The 17,588-nt window shown below is 37.0% G+C and overlaps 1 protein-coding gene across 1 annotated transcript; it reads right to left on the bottom strand.

The window, feature by feature from the left end:
* Positions 1-3,023: 3,023 nt before the first annotated feature.
* Positions 3,024-17,533, bottom strand: LOC111049522 (protein abrupt). Its single transcript, XM_022335611.2, has 6 exons — positions 17,230-17,533; positions 14,546-14,726; positions 9,685-9,864; positions 7,528-7,825; positions 5,035-5,318; positions 3,024-4,479 (listed from the first exon to the last, which is right to left on the bottom strand). Exons 2-6 carry the CDS (start codon positions 14,723-14,725, stop codon positions 4,219-4,221), a joined length of 1,203 nt encoding a protein of 400 aa, XP_022191303.2. The 5' UTR covers position 14,726; positions 17,230-17,533; the 3' UTR covers positions 3,024-4,218.
* Between the last annotated feature and the right edge of the window lie 55 nt (positions 17,534-17,588).

Genomic DNA, 17,588 nt, shown 5'->3' with positions numbered 1-17,588 from the left:
CTCACGACATCCAGTCAATGCACTCAGCAAGGAAAAGTTTACTGCGTATGAAGATGAAACAAAATTCTTTGCTTTAGTAAGTAAAGGTAAGCGATTTTACTTATAATCACTTATAAGCTCAAGTATTTGGAATCTTCATGGCGGCGGCGGGAAAAAAGTCCAATGGCCATACTGTGGGTAATATAGTTATTGTAGTGAAGACTGGGGGGGAGCAGTTAGTAAGCCCAGCTGTTTACTATCCTATCATTATCCCTATCAATATAATTTGTTGATTATACAAAATAAACAGTTCAGTATTAAAACTAAAACGAACGACATCCACATCACTTAACTTATATAAAAAATTAAAATAATAATAATATATTATTATTCGTATTTATTTTGTATTAATACAATGTATTTACTTTTACAATCATTTATCATTCATAATTAAATTTTATTTGTGCCAAAATTCAACAACTACTGCAATCTTTCGATCTCGTATGCATAAAAATCAAATTAATTATGTTAAAACATGAGCTGGCAAATTTCTTCTACTCAACCATGTGAACTCAGGAGTTTCAACAAGAAATAAGGAAAATTGTAATATACATGAAAAACATGTAATATACCATACATAAAACATGTTCTCTCTGCAAATAAATAATGTAAACTCTTCAACATCGTCTCCTCAGCTCTGTGTACTATGAGAAGTTCTAACAATAAGAGAAGGAACATTGAAATACAATAACATCAATGTAAACAATTTATATTTTTATTAATGCATGACGTTTCAGTTCATTAGTCATTACCATTAACTCTAATTAACTGAAACATAATTATTGTCATGCAATAATAGTACCGTTATTTTTATTTCAAAGTGGTAGCCTTCTATAACAATTGAATATTTACAATGAGAAGGGACATGTACAATAAACCCATATTATATATATGTATATAATATACAGACAACATGAACTAGCAGATCATGGTCTTTCCAACTCTTTATTCTTTGTATTTCAACAATAAGATAAAAACATTCAATAAATATATCGTGATATTTATACTGTCATCATTGTTTGAATGCTGATAGGCGTGGGTCTCAGTTCATCAAGTTCTCAGTTCATAAAGTTCTTATTTTTACAATATCTTGAGATACAGTTCTGAAATAAATAAGAGTTGAGCCATTCAGTTTGTCAAGTTCCACGTTGCAGGCTGCTACACTGTTGCACACTGGTTACAGATTAGTGACAAGTTGGTCAAACATTAAGTTAGAGTTAAGATTTTACTTTTAAATGGCAATATGCTGGTTTAATTCCCATTTTTTGGGAGAGGGGCAGTTTTTGGCCCAAGCCAGTTGTCCTCTCCCAATTATTGTATAATAATTATTATTAGTGACTGTTGTATCCTATACTATTAAACGAACAATTTATGTTTATATGTTTATATGTTTGTATTTCACCGGATCTCGAAAACGGCTCTAACGATTCTCACGAAATTCAGAACATAGTTAAATAATGTTCTGTTAATATTGGCGGTTTATAATATAAAAATTCGATTGCTTTAGGTCTCACCCCTGGGAAAAATCGCTGAAGGACATTAAAAGGATAATTATTATTCATCCTCGGAAAAAAGCTGATAAAGTGAAAGTGACATAACCAACATTTTGATTTGGACAGTATAGCATAAATTGGAAATGGGACAGTTTTGGGCATGAGCCTGTTGTGTCTTTCCTCATGTCAAGTATTTGTACACAATGTGATAAATAAATAAATAATTATTTCGTCATCTGTTGATGATGGAAGTGAGTGAGCGAGTTCATGTGTGTGGGACTGTGTAAAAATTATGACTCAGCTGTTTAAATTTTGTAATCATTCAATCAGGTATAGTGCTGGTTGCAAAAAACCGGGTTATTTTCAATCCTGATTAATTCCAGTAGATCCATCTTTTTGAAATGGTCTCTGATTTGGTTCACGTTAAGTTAATCAGGATTAAAATTTAACCGGTTTTTGTGCAACCGGGCATATGTGAGGGAAATTGTTGCATTCCTCTGGGAATTAATTTTAATTTACTGTGATTAGATAGAACATTTCTGTATGAGCTGTGAATGTTATTATTGAATGTAGTGTAATTTCTTCTTTCGAAATAAATTTTTTATGCTTTTGTACTCCAGAGCGAAGCTCGGTCCCCGATATTTTGAATGAAATAAATAAATATAATATATTATGATACTAATGTATATATCCACTGGACTTTCTGAAAGAAACAGTAACTTGATAAACTGAAAACTTGACGTGCTAAAGTTGCCTACCCAAGTTGATTCTCGATCAACTGAGAACTTGATGAAGTGAATGAAGTCAACCACTAACAGTTTGGAGTGAATCTCAACACATAAATGACGATGATATTATCATACAGGCATGCCTGCACACTGTTCAACAATAAAGGCTAGTTTACAAATCGCTAATTGGCGAGACAGTTGTCAAGTTTACACATACAATAATTGTCCAAAGACAACTGTCTCGCCAATTGGCGATGTTTAACCAGCCTTAAGGGGCAGACCATACTAAGCGTGTTTTCAGGCGTTTTTGGAGTCGGCAGGGCAGGAAGCTCTCCGATTGGCTGATTCATCAGCTGATTCCCTAGCACCAACCCAATCAACTGATAATCAGCAGTAGATAATCATCGGAAAGCTTCATGCCCTACCGACTAGTCCGCCGCCTGTACAAAAACGCCGAAAAAAGTTTCATGTGGCTTCGCCCTAAGGGCCAGACCATATTAGATCTTGTTCACATGACAGCGATTTACGCTCGGTTGGCAAATCGCTCGATTTGCCAGCCTCGTACACATGACAGCGATTCATGAGCGGTTTGCCCTCGGTTAAGACTGTGCAAAGGCTGAAATTAAACTTTCTACTGGTGATATTTTTCAAAGTTTTTCTATTTGTATATAATCAAGCTATCAAAATGGAAGTTTTCTCAGAAAAACATTTTTTCCTATCATTAATTTTTGAGATATGAGCGCCTAAAGATTAAATTTTTGGAACAGAACATTATTCAAATACGATAAGAGATTTGGAAGATAAATTCTTAATGGTATTGTTGATTGAATAAAACAAACATTTTCTGAAAATGTCAATTTTTGAAAAAGCTATTCAATTTACTAAAAATGTATAAAAATAACTCATTATTTATTTAACAACAATGACAAAACAACAAAATAACTATTATGTACCTAAATAACCTATAAGATTTTGTTCAATTATGTTTTAAAGGGGGAGATTGAGTTTATACTTTTTTATATTTTTAAAAATCGTTTTTGCAATAAAAAGATTAATTGACAATCAATGCAGTTGCCATGAAAGTGTAAGCAAATACAATCAATATGAAATTAAAAAATGAATATTTTTGTTATTTTTGTCCAATTTATAGCTGTTTGAATTTTGGTGTCCCAACGGGCTAGTTTACCCTACTATGATATATGATCCTCTACAAACTAACTTACTAGCTAACTGAACTGAAAATTGTAATGGAATAAAATTTAATTGAACTGAAATTGTAATAGAATGGGCACTATGTGAACTGCTCTGCTCGAAACCGCTCGGTTGACTCAAGACATGTGTACGCTCTCATGCCCGGCAACCGAGCGACAACCGAGCGGTTGGACTGGAGACTACAACCGCCGCGATTCGCCGGCGACTGCTCAAACCGAGCATTGCATGTGTACGGCACCATGTTTTTCCCTATACCTGGCAACCGCTCGGTTGGTCAACCGCGCGACAACCGAGCGTAAATCGCTGTCATGTGAACAGGCTCTTAAGCGTTTTTCAGGCGTTTTCAGTGTCGACAGGACAGGAAGCTCTCCGATTGGCTGATTGGGTTGGCGCCTGCAAAAGTGTTTAATGTGGTCTGGCTCTAAAAGAAGATACTTGTAACAAGCATAAAATGCGATTCAGCATTGGTTGAATGTTATTTACAAAGAATGCTGACAATTTCAAGTGAACCTCACCACAGAGACGACGGTGGAGATATACACAGAACAAGACTTGTTTTCTTATATTTGTTCTTATATCATTAGTATTATTAGTTGAGACCTGAAAACTGACACCACACCTGAGCCAGCCAGGCCACTCGATATTAAATTTAAATGTGCATACATATTAGATCACCGTTTATCACCGTTCTCAATGCTCATACTGACCAACAGACTGGAAACGATGAGCGCGCGATCGGGCTCCATTCATTCACTTTTGATGGCGGCGGCGGTAGAGGGGGGAAGGTGCTCCTCCCCACCCCCTTCTCCCACCGTCCCCGCGTAGCCGGTGGTGGTGGTGGTGGGGGAAGCGGGGCCTCCTACGGTGGTGTGGTCCCTGTGCACTACTGTCGGCGAGATCTGCGCGGGCAGTGAGTAGCAGAGGACATCTGTCGAGGTGCCGGGTACCGCAGAGGTCCACAACGGCGAGTACCACCGCATTGGCTGCAGGTCGGTGATCTGAGGTGCCTGTCAATTAAAAAAACCCAATTTAATTATTTATTTCTACATATAACACTTTTTTTGAAAATGATTGAGAGAGACTGATAACATTAGAGTTCTTCATTTATGTATTTTACAATATTTACTGGCTTATTCACTAATTTACATTAAATGACAGAATTGCTAATTATTCAACGAATTTTACAAAGAATGAAAATTAATAAATGAGAATAAAGATTGAAAGCTTTTTGAATAAAAATTATATACTATTTTGATGTAACTTCATAAATCGGCGGAGTTTGGGAACAAATAACATTTATTCTCTACCGAGAATATATTGATTATTTATTTAAAAAAATTACGCTCACTATTGTCAAGTTTGGTAATATTAAGTTTTTAATAATTAATGTTTAATTTTAAATACTGATATTTTTGTTGTATACATATTTTTTGAGATAAATTTAATTTAGTCATAGTTGTCCATAATAATTTTTTAATAATACATTTGTAATAATTTAACAGAATTGAATCGATTTCAAAGTTAATGTAGAATAAAAAATTGATTGATTGGATTTGAAATACCTGTGATGCGGAAGCTGGTTCGGGTGTTTCGGGGATCGGTTCGACAGGAGGGCATTCGAGGTCGTTGTCGTCTTGAGAGGCGGTTGGGGCGGTGGAGGCGTTGGCGGCGGTGGAGGCGGAGGCCGATGTTTTTCTGCGCCTTTTGCGGACGGCGGCAAACTGGATGTGCGCGTCGCGATGCTTGATCTGGATGTGACGCTTCAGGTTACGCGACTGCTTGATGAAGGCGCCACATACTGGGCACTCGGCCGGCTGGTCGGATGGCATGCGTCGCAGTGTCGTCACTGCCACAACAAGACATATTATAAACCTCAGGAGCATCGAAGCGATATGAAAAATATCCCGATATACGTTGCTTCATTGATCTTCAATCTCTGATCAACATATCATCCTGCATAATTAACTACCAAAATGTTTCATCTAGGTTATGAAAATTTATTATCAAACTAGCTTACCCGGCGAACTTTGTACCGCCAAAAAGTCAATGTATCTCATGTCACATTTGACTTTATTTGGTGAATCATTAAATTTATCTGACAATCAATATTTTCATTTACATCTCAATACGGACTTCCTATGTAATAACTTAGTCATGCAGCATTTATTTTTCCTAAAACATATTCTTCTCAATCAATTGGTAGTCATATCAATCAGTAGTGTTGAATTTAAAACAAATAGATAGGTTAAATCAGTGTTTCAAAGATGAATTTAATGTTTTCATAGTTGTTGAATGTCAATAGATGTTTTCAGTTTCTCAATGATAGGAGAGTGATAATTATTTGTATAGGTCTTCTAAGGAACGATTAATCTACCAATCAACCACTAACTTCAACTCCAAACTACCTACCGTTTTAATTAATACCAGTACACATTTTATCAAAGGGTGACGTGTTTATTATACAGCTGGCAACTTTAGATGCTAAATCATTATCACAATAATGATCTTGAATCATGATAGATAGATAGATAGATATATATTACGTCTGGTGGGCCTCAACGGCGTCAGACAAGTCAAAGTGCTAGCAAAAGCGAGACACCATTAATTTTTCATGAAATTTATATCTAGTATATAATTACTATATGTCTTTGACTCTATTACAGTAGTCAAAATAGTCCTTCAGACTATAAAAGCACTCCTCCTTTAGAAATAATTTCAAACTTCGTTTAAACTGTTTTATCGTTAATATTTCCCGCAACCGAATTAGTAGTACTTGGTAAATCTTTCTACCAATATAACTGGGGTTTTCTTCATACAAAGTCAATCTATGATATTCCGAGAAGGTACTCTTATGCCGTGTATTATATTCATGCGTTTTGTTAATAGTTTGTAGTGAACACCTTCTAATATATACACACATTTCCAAAATATAGAGACAGGGAACACCGAGAATCTCCATTTCAATAAAATAGTCCCTACAATGTGTTTGTGGATGCAACCTCAACATAGTGCGCAATGCTTTCTTTTGACAAATGGAAATTTGCTGAAGGTTACTCTCTCTATCTCCCCATAGGGCCACTGAATATGTAATATGTGACTTCACCAAGCAATGATAGACCGACTTCAATAGAGGCTTATTATTTAATTTACTTAAATTCCTTAAGACAAAATATTTCAATCGCTATTTTACTTTCAATCTTATCCAATTGATCATCCAATCTTGATCATCTTTCCGTTCTTCGGTAGCAGCTCGGCCGAAAATTTCGTAAACATAGGTCTGTAAAATGGATTAATAAATGATTATTATTAGCCCCCCTATTAAAATTACTGGTCAGAAACCATCCCCAATAATCACACAACATATTCCCAAAATTTCATGCCGTTCTGTCAAGTAGTTTTCGAGTCTATAAGGAACAAACAAACATATAAACAAACAGACATTCATTTTTTATATAGACAATGAAAAGCTACATTTTCTTCATGAATAGAATATATTTGACTTACAATTTTAATTATTATTAACAAGAATAAACAATTGAAATTAGATCAAATATAGGTAAAACTATAGTGAGGTCCACGTTATAATGACAGTATTTGATCAACTTTGGTTTTGCTATCCTTGTCTATCATTCGACAAAGCCGGTGGTACCATCCTTTTCTAGGTCCACAATGATGCCACTTATGTTTTTGACAGTGTAGAAATATAATTAATTAATGAAGAGAATCGGCATCGCTATTCTTCTATCTTTATCCACTGCCATTATAAAGTGGACCTCACTATACAATGCAACATATTGTCCTTATGTATTTTCACACTTAGCTACGCTAATAATAATAATAATAATAATAATAATAATAATAATAATAATAATAGTGTAGCTACGTTACACTAGAATACATCCTATCTCCCAATGTTAATAACAAGCTACAAATCTCTTCCGTCCACACTCGTAGCTTAGATTCAACATGGGGATATATAGGACGTATTTCATCGTAGCGTAGCTAAATGTGAAGAGACCTTAGGAGTGCAAAATATACGAAGTAACTGTACTCACTCTGTCCGTCAATACAAATCGTCGTTTCTTCAATTGTTTCCGATCCACTGTTCTCAGCGGCCGATCCGCTCTCCATGCACAAATGGTGGTTCTCGATGATGTTCTCGTCCAGCGAGTCCGTTTGGCACTCAATGGACGTCGAATGGCTGACAGCGGACGTCGGCTGGTGCCATTCGTGTGCTTCCGTCTCCATTTTGTGTTCGGGCATCCGTTTATGCTTTCTGCGTCGTTTGCGTGTCGGTGACATCATGCTCTGTGACATCATCGCCTCGTCGTTTTGACTACTGCTGTACAAGTCCTGTGCGATTTAAATTAATTCATTGACTCTTCTTAAACCATTTATTTAATGTTGAAGAGTTTTTTCAGGCTATCTGAATCACTACCTCCGTAGCGCATTCGTGTGACGTCAGCACAGGTAGGGCTCGTACACCAATAAAAATTCTTTGATTTCAGCTGATCTATATCAGCTAGTGTTTTTATTGGTGTGGGAGCCCTACCTGTGCTGACGTCACACGAATGCACTATGGATTTGTTTACGGAGGTAGTGCCTGAATCCAGCATAGACCTGCATAGATGGCGATGGAAACAGATATGTGACATGAGACAATAATGTGTTCCTATCATTCCCACTGATTTTATAACGTCAATATAACTATAGATTAGTTATTTAATTCAACTACAGTACGTCATAGTCATTTTCAACCGACAGACGAAAAGTGTTCTGTAAAAGCTGACCTGCAAGCGCACACAAAATACTACAGCACACCTGCGTCGGAAATGACTGCCACTAACTTCAACTTTCAGGTTTTCGGCTGTTCAGTCGTATCGTACATGTGAAACGTTACGTTAGTGGCCAGCCTGAATTATATTTTTGATGAATGAACCTTCAAATTTTCGGCTGTACAGTCGTAGGTCTATCGTGCATTTGTATAACGTTACGTTGGTGGCCAGTCTAAATTACATTTTTTTGATGAAGAACGTGCAGGTTTTCGGCTAAAAAGGCGTATTGTGCATATGAAACGTTACATTAGATGCCAGCCTAAATGATATTTTTGATGAATAAACAATCAGGATTTCGGCTGTAGGCTACATTGGTACCGTACATGTGAAACGTTATGTTAGTGGTCAGCATGAATTATATTTCTGATAAAATAATAATAAAAATATCGAGTGGTCTGCCTGTGTCTCAGGTCTGGTGAGGAGTTTTCATTGACCGAGCGAAGTGAGGTCTAAGATTCAAGTCGACGGTTTTGCATTTATCTTTATAGTTTTGTTCATATGTTTCGCATTTGCAGCGAAACGTAGCAATAGATTTTCATGAAATTTGATAGGTATGTTCCTTTTTGAATTTCGCGTCGACTTATACATACGGTTTTTTTGAAATTTTGCATCTTAAGTATAATACAAAAGGAAAAGGAGTCTCCTTTGAACGCCAATATTACCGTAAAAATCAGACTTAGAATAAATTCATCATAAATCAGCTGTCTAGTGGACTATAATACTACCCGTTCAAGAACATCGAACATCTTGAAAATTATATATATATATATATATCTTTCCATCAACGTTAGTAGACAGTTGACTATAATACTACCCGTTCAAAAAAATCAAACATCTTGAAAATGTATCTTTCCATCAACGTTGTAGACAGTTGCAGCCAGACCTGACAACAGCGAAAATAAAAATCAGACTTAGAATAAATTCATCATAAATCAGCTGTCTAGTGGACTATAATACTACCCGTTCAAGAACATCGAACATCTTGAAAATTATATATATATATATATATATATATATATATATATATATATATCTTGCCATCAACGTTAGTAGACAGTTGACTATAATACTACCCGTTCAAAAAAATCAAACATCTTGAAAATGTATCTTTCCATCAACGTTGTAGACAGTTGCAGCCAGACCTGACAACAGCGACATTTTAAATTGATAAATTATTTATTAATTTTTGAGAAAACATAACAACAGGTCAATGTAAATAACTGAGCGCAAGGTCAATTGTTCACAGAACTACTAGTATTTTTGATGAATGAACGCTTATGCTTTCGGATGTTTAGTCGTATCGTGCATGTGAAACTTTACTTTATTGGCCTGAATGATGTTTAGAATGAATTAACTGTGATCTGAAATGGTATTTACCTCGGAAAGTGCAATGGACAGGAACGCCTGTATGTCGAGACAGTTGGCAGCCTGTAGCAGGGAAGGCAGCTGGTTTGGATCGACACTCACTTCGCCCTGGTAGACAAACTGAAGCAGGGCCTCGAGGTCACGTGCCGTTATCCCCGCCAGCAACACCACTGGGTGCTGGCAGCCTGAGTTCTGCAACCATATATATGGTTAGTTACCAATAAGTTATTACTTATTAACATCACAATTAGTTAGAGGTACAATAAGAGGTATTAGTTGGTTGCAAATAAATTTTCACCAATTTCAATGTCTTAAGCTGGATTCGCACACAACAGTGACAGTGAACACGAAAATATGCTTCTCATAAGTTATAATGTGATTATTCATACTCGCTTGGCAGGACTGAATGTGAATAATCCAATTGAAACACGTGCGGATTATAATTTCACTGTTGTGTGAGATTTATCTTGAAGATGTAAGGAATAATGAAATTACAATTCTATGATGATTAAACACGTTTTTAACTGTTTTCGAAGCTATTTTGCATTTCCCAATCGAGTCTATGTAGCCCTGACAATGAAAAAACCTAACCAGACTTGATCTACTAAATCCTAAACGTTTTAAAAAAGTTCCACCTATTTTTGGATATGGATTGCATTCTACAATCAAGTCTAATTCCGCATCCATACTATCGCCCAACACGTACAAATGACGACGAGCGCGAGAGTGTGGATAGATGGTTTGCCAGCGGTCACCTTCATTGGCCATCGCTTCGATTTTTGTTGAAGGCAAGTGGCCAGCCGAGCATCCACATATGATAACATTGCAGTATGGATGGCAAGACAAACGTGGTCAAGCTAACCAGATAGGCCAGCGGTTTGGCAAGCCACTTGGCCAGTGACTGGGCAATAGCCGAAAGTGTGGACCAGGTATTAGTAGCCTAACCAATGAGATCACCTTACTTGACCAAATCTTCTGAATATCCAATTCTATCCAAGAGAAATTTCAAACTGCATAAATTCTTTACATGTAACTTACAAGAAAAATTCCACAGTCTATTACAACATTCAACTGTTTATTGTAAAAATGCATAGAAAAAATAATATTAGTGACTACCAGTAGTTATCAGTAATACCATTACTAATAATATTATTAAATAAAACTTGACCTAGTGTAATCCTTTATCAACTGATTTTGATGATATTTTGCAATTGAGTATGTGCATTTATGAGTTTTTATAAGTATATATCCATATTAAATAAAAACGACTTGATATTGTGAAAACCACTCATTTATTTAAACCCTAGAATAAAATGACTCGTTTATTTTTGTTGACGTGGCGAAGTTTGGACAATAATGTCCACTCTACCACCACTTAACCACGTAGTTAGCAAACAATACAATACAAAATATGCAGAGATAACAAAAAATTGAAGCAAGAAATGACAATAAAATGTAATAAATATGAGAGATCAATATTAAATAACAAAAGTCTTCGAAAAATAAGTGTTTTTCTATAAACTCAATCACTTCACTGCTGAAAGAAAAAGCCAAAAATAGATTAAATCAAAATAATAGACAAGCTACTGAAGAAAATTAATAAAGTAAGAATTGGAATCAAATATGAATTTGTTGATTTCATGTATAGTGGATATAGATATGAGGAAAAAGAACCTGTGTAGGCCTAACAGTATTCAATACATGGAGAAGAGAATAAAGAAAAGTGGGGAAAATCAGATAGCAAATAAGGAGATTTTAAATAGGAAAAATTTTGAAAAGAAAGAGAATAAGATGTAGTTACTTGAATTGAAATAGAAACAGAATTGCAATCCCATAAGTTTTGCAGAATATAATGTTATAGACAAGGAAAAGAAGACTGCAAAGCGAAAAAAATAGAAATTTAGGACAAGCACACACCAGACATTCAACATTCACACTCGTAAGCATCCTATGAGGATACTGATAACTTTAATGATAGCAAGATCAAGCCCCGTCTACCGACTCAAACAAGCCCACCGCCACCCAAATATAAGATGGCAGCTTGTTTTTTAAAACCTTATTTGTAAAAATTATAACATGGAAATCTCTTGAAACACTCAACTTCAAGACTGAAGCTTGATCATAAAAAGAAGAAACATGGTCGAATCGCCTCAGTCCATATATAAATCTCGGACAATAGTTTTGAGCTCTTTGCAGCTTAGTGGCAAGATCCACACTTAAATCACCATATGCCACATCAGCATAAGAAAAGTGAGGGAAAATCAATGTTTTCACCAGCACGAGCTTCATATTCATTGGGATACCGTCGCCAACCCTCTTTAGAGTATGAATGCCAGCAAAAACCTTCCTACAAACTGACTGCACCTTCTCATTCCACTTTAATGACCTATCAATGATGAGACCCAAATTACGCACAGAGGTACTGTATGGAAGCTGGTGATGATCCACAATGACTTTAGGGATAGCAGAAACATCAAGTTGTCGCCAAATCTGTGGATGACAAATCAATATTGATTTTATCTTAGCCACATTCAGACACAATCCATGATTCCTGATGTAATCACTGACGGCAGCCACATCTCTGTTGATATTCTCCACAGCCACATCAATATTATTTGGCTTAAAGCTGTAATATACCTGAAGATCATCCGCAAACAGGTGAAAGCTACAATGAGTGAATACTTTGCTCAGATCGTTGATAAATAACGAGAACAGAAGAGGACCCAAAATAGATCCTAGTGGTTCTCCTCTAGAAATAGGTTTCCAGGCAGCATTGCTGTCTAGAGACCAAGTAAGATTCAAACCAGGACACAGAATGATCAGAGAAGCCTATTAACTTCAGTTTAAGCAGCAGTAGCGGATGATAAACACAATCAAAGACTTTGGAGAGGTCAAACATAACTAATATGGTTGCCTTGGAATCATTCATAGCCAGACGGATGAGTCGGTGACGTGAACCAGAGCAGTAGTAGTGCTGTGATTTGAGCGGGAGCCAGATTGGAACCTATTTAAAATATTGTGTACTACTTAAATATTGATTGATTTGTTCCAGTGCCAAACGCTCCTGGCCCTTAGATAATGCAGAAACTAGGTCAGAGGCAGATGTGGGATGAAGAGATTTCCTAAGAGGTGTAATCAGAGAAGATTTCCATGGTGAAGGAAAAGAAGAAGTGATGAAAGATTGATTGTAAATATAGGTTATAACAGGAAGAGTAACAAACAATGTATCCCAGATCAAACGGATTGGCATCAGAAGTGACACAACTGAGAACCTTCAATACCTGCAAATAATCAACTGATGAAAAATTAAATTGATGTGCTGGAGGAGTACCTTGAAGTGTATTATTGAGTGCATCAGTATATTGAGCTGCAAGGTCAACATCACCAGGAGATGATACAAAGAAATAATTTAAATCATTCAAGTCAAAAGCAATAGGCTCATAAGTTCTAGTCTTGCCAATACCCAACGATCTGACCATTCTCCACCTTTCAAGTGGTGTGTTTTGTTGCCATAAGGTGTTATAAGTAAAACGATTTCGAGAGTTCCGCAGCTCCTGTTTAACTTTGTTCCTTAACCTCCTGAAGAGGGTGAGATCGTTGGGATCATTAGATCTTCTAAACTTGCATCCCGCCTAGACATCAATTGACGAATTGCAGGAGTAAGCCGATTCATGGTGATGGCTTCCTCCTTACTCTCCGAGTGATAACAGGAGCATGCTTATTATATAGAACCAAAATCAATTCATTGAATCTCTCCACCATGTCGTCGACACGAATCAGATTGTAGACGCTATGCCAAGGAAGATTACGTGCATCAGCAATAAATTCCAACAGATTAATTCTATCAAGATCCCTGTAATGCAATGTTCTAGCATCAGATCTTGGAGACTGAAGAGAAAGCACAGAGAAAATCAAGTCGTGAGAGAGTCCTGAGGCTGATAACTGACCATAATGAACTTCAAATGATTCATCATTAACTATTATCAAATCAAGAGTTGTGTGTGATGAGTGGGATCAAGCGGTAATATACTAAGATTACATGACATGAAAATATTTGTGAGCTGTGAATATTCGAACGAATCAGTTTTCTGTAGATCTGTGTTGAAATCTCCCATTATTACAACATGCATGTAGGTTGGCAACAGGTTAATTAGAGCATTTTCGAATTCATTGATGAATCCGGTTCTCGGTGGTCTATAACAAACACACAACAGCAATTTGGCGTTATTTATTTTGATTTCAATAAGAAGATACTCTGGTTTTCTAGAATACTAGGATGGTGTAGAGGAAATAACTCTATATTGGAAATGTGATTCAAGGTAGATGGCAACTCCTCGTCCCATCTTGCCTGTTCGATCGTTCCGAATCAAATTGTATCCAGTTACCTAAACCTCAGAATCCAAAATATTTGGTGTCAGCCATGATTCACTCACAAGGATTGCGTCAAAAGGAAGGGAAGAGAATAGTTCACGAAAATCGCAGATATGTGCACACAGGGATTGAGCGTTCACATGTGAGACCTTGAAAAATCCGTCATAGCCAGAAACTGCATTTGACAGCAATTGATGAGTGGAGGGCGGGTCGCGCGCATCGTTTGAGATACTAGATTGATAATGGAGTAATATACGAAACTATATAGTATCACAAATTGTCTTGATAAATTAGCGGTGTTGACAATATCAAGAGTAGTTTTCATTCAATACGAGTCTATGTGGCGTAGCCTATGACAAACACCTAACCTGACCTAACTAATCTATAAATGCAATAACCAGATCATTGTGTACACAGTATTATGAAGTTTGTCTGTTAAAAAGGAATAAAAAGTATACAATAAAATAAATAAACTATAGAGATTGATTTCGTGGGCACTGACCTTGAGGAGATCCATGAGTAGCGGACTGGCAGCGCTGAGCACCAATTTATGGGCTGGGAACGACCGGCCGTCCGCTGCCAAAGTGACGTCAACCAGCTCCTCATGACCGTGCAGTGCTTGCACCGTCGACGCCAGAGACGAACTGAACTCACCCCACGCTAGCACTTTTGTACTTCCCATTCTAAAAACAAATTTTAAAAATAATCCATAACTTATGACGAGTTGCCATTGTAAACAATGAAACTCACGAACCGACTCGTCCTGCGGTACCTTATTGTTTATTGTTTTTGAAGGGACGGATTCAAGGATCCAAAGGTTCAAAGAACCGCACACGTCATCGAAGCTTATTGTGCTCCCAAGTAGTATGTTGGTTAGGCAAACCAATACCTGTGTTCTTTACAAGAACCACGAGTTTTCCCTATACTAACATCCCATTCATCACCCGGTTACTTGTTGCAATCCAGTGTGGTATGCTTGGAAGTCTCTTCAGACTAATTAATCCTCGTGACCTACGTGAGTTCCACTCCTGGCCTACTATGAAAGTCCTACCGCTGAGAAAGGGGTGGCCAAGTTGCCTCTAGGGCGCCCGGCCACCCTTAACTCAGCCTCTTGAACACATTTGTGCCTGGAGTTTCACCCATCTCTGGTCTCTTAGGTTTTCTCTTTTTGCCCCTCCGAAACTTCGCAGGGTCAGAAGCCTCAACTCTCCCAAGAAGTTTTGCCTAAATGGCCGTCCTTCTTTGAGCAGTGGTGAGTTTTGGTCTCTTCACCCACAAAATCGTGACCTACGTGAGTATCTTCCTGGCTTCTTTATAGGTCCTTCCGCTGAAGGAGGGGTCGCCAAATTACCTCTAGGGCACCTGGCCTCCCTCGACTTAGCCTTTGACCTACATTTGTGCCTGGAGTTTCACCCATCTCTGGTTTCTTGGGTTTTCCTTTTGCCCTTCCGAAACTGCCCTGATGGGGCAGAGCCCGTGGGTTTGAAGGCAAGGCAACTTCTGGAGTTGCCTTGAGGTCCATTTTAGTCGCCTCCTACGACAAGCATGGATACTGTAGGTGAATTCTGGTTTTCAAGACATTCTTAAGTACGATGATCGACTCAAAGCTCCACCAACCCACAGGGGGCTGCGGTACCTTAACTTATACCACGGACTAAAAACAAACCAGTTCTTTCTTCTGTGCTTATACCTTCTCTTCCATTACCCACTCTTATAGGATTGATGGCGTCATGTCATGAATAAACTACAAAAACAAAACTAAACCTATAGGCTAGTAGCAACAAGAAATTGAAATTTACATCTTCATGACCAATAAATTGAAGTTATTTACCAATTACTTTTTTTTATCAAACAGCCCTACTAAGGGGGCACGCATAGTGAAGAGGTCACCATATAATGTAGTTCCCCATAAGGCACTTTGAGAAGGGAAGCCGCGCTACTTTTACATGCGGCTTTCCTTCTCATTTGGAGTTTTAGGGTCATATTATGCACCATCTACATTTAACGCTAAGCCACATTTGCATGTAGATATGGCTGCATTTATTATAATGTGTTCCATTCAAAAACAACATCATGTGTTTAAACGAACAACTGACATTTCTCCATTTTAACCAAGTATCTGAATACGGGCCTAAGAGCTAGTGATTGAAGTAACGCGCGATTGACAATTTAAAACATAAATAGAAGCTTTAAAATAGAAATTAAGCCGCGCGAATTCCCTCCTCAAAAAGCCTTATGGAAACTCCATTAAAAGAGATTTCGTCACTAAGCGCACATCTTAGCTAATCGAGTAAACAAAATGTGAGGTAGGTTTGTCAGGCTAATATTGCTTACTTTCCAATGAGTTTTTTTCTACGCTTGACAGAAAAAAATACTAATAGGCGTTTATGAAAGTGTTCACAAATTGGCACACTGAAAAGTGTGTGGATACTTCACACTTTCATAAAAACGAATTAAACACATATCACTTGAGCAGGTCGTTCAAATCATTAATTTTCTGAGGCATGTATCACATTTAAGAAACAGGCTGGGTTGTCAGGGAGACACCAAGTGTACGAGCGAATTAAGGAGCATCAGCATTATTGGGTTTTGCGACATCGGTTTTTTGGTGGCCGGTTGCTGTCTCACTCGGGGCGCCAGTCTGACTAACAGTGAGGGTGGTTTAGCTTGCTTAAGATACGGTCACCAATGGTGTCTTACTGGCGACATTGCCATCTGAATTGATAAAAAACAAGCCTAATTATTACGGAGTTACCTATTGGAAAGTGGATTAAATGCTTGCTCTGTTCCCTTATATTCACTCTATCTGAACAAGAAATATTCTCTTGGGGTATTTTGTATAAACATGTAATATGTAAAACCGTCCTTCCCGGGTGCTTAGTCTTAAAAACAAGAGATCCTAAATAAATTTTAGATGCGACATAAAAACTCCTGAAACCAGACCTATGATAATTAGGTCATTTCATATTAGATTAAATCAAGACCTGAGTGATAACTTGTTTAAAACATAAATTACTTTAATAAATGTTTAACTTTAATTTAATTCAAGTAATAAATTAGCAAATCAATTTTTACACCTCTTTGTATAGAAATCAAAATACCAAATTCTGCCATTTCTATCCTAATGTTTCTTAAAATTGTAGGATATCCACACGATATTTCAATAGACTAATTAATGACACTTACCTGTTTAAAAACTTTTTTTAATTGATTTTTTAATCTCAATGTAAGGTGAGGTTATCTTATATGACACTGTTCTTTTCTCATTCCACGAGTACAATTCTTGGAGCACACAACAAAAAGTTGGATATTATTTAGTAAAAGATAGCTTTCAGTTGAACAAAAATATTCACAATAGATCAATAAATATCTGTAGACGATTTTATCGAATACAAATGAATTGTGAGATTCTAAACACAGCAACGCAAACACAGTAGACAGAAATCACTCTTCACAACACAAATCACAAAAAAATTCGGATCAACGAACCAAGAAGAAGAAAGACGCTTTCATGATGAGCAAGTGCAAGGTATAGCACATCAAGA

The sequence above is a fragment of the Nilaparvata lugens genome, chromosome 3 (assembly GCF_014356525.2).
Source record: "Nilaparvata lugens isolate BPH chromosome 3, ASM1435652v1, whole genome shotgun sequence".
NCBI classification, from domain to species: Eukaryota; Metazoa; Arthropoda; class Insecta; order Hemiptera; family Delphacidae; genus Nilaparvata; species Nilaparvata lugens.
The sequence above is the reverse complement of the archived record's forward strand: the minus strand, read 5'-3'. Positions and strand labels throughout refer to the sequence as shown.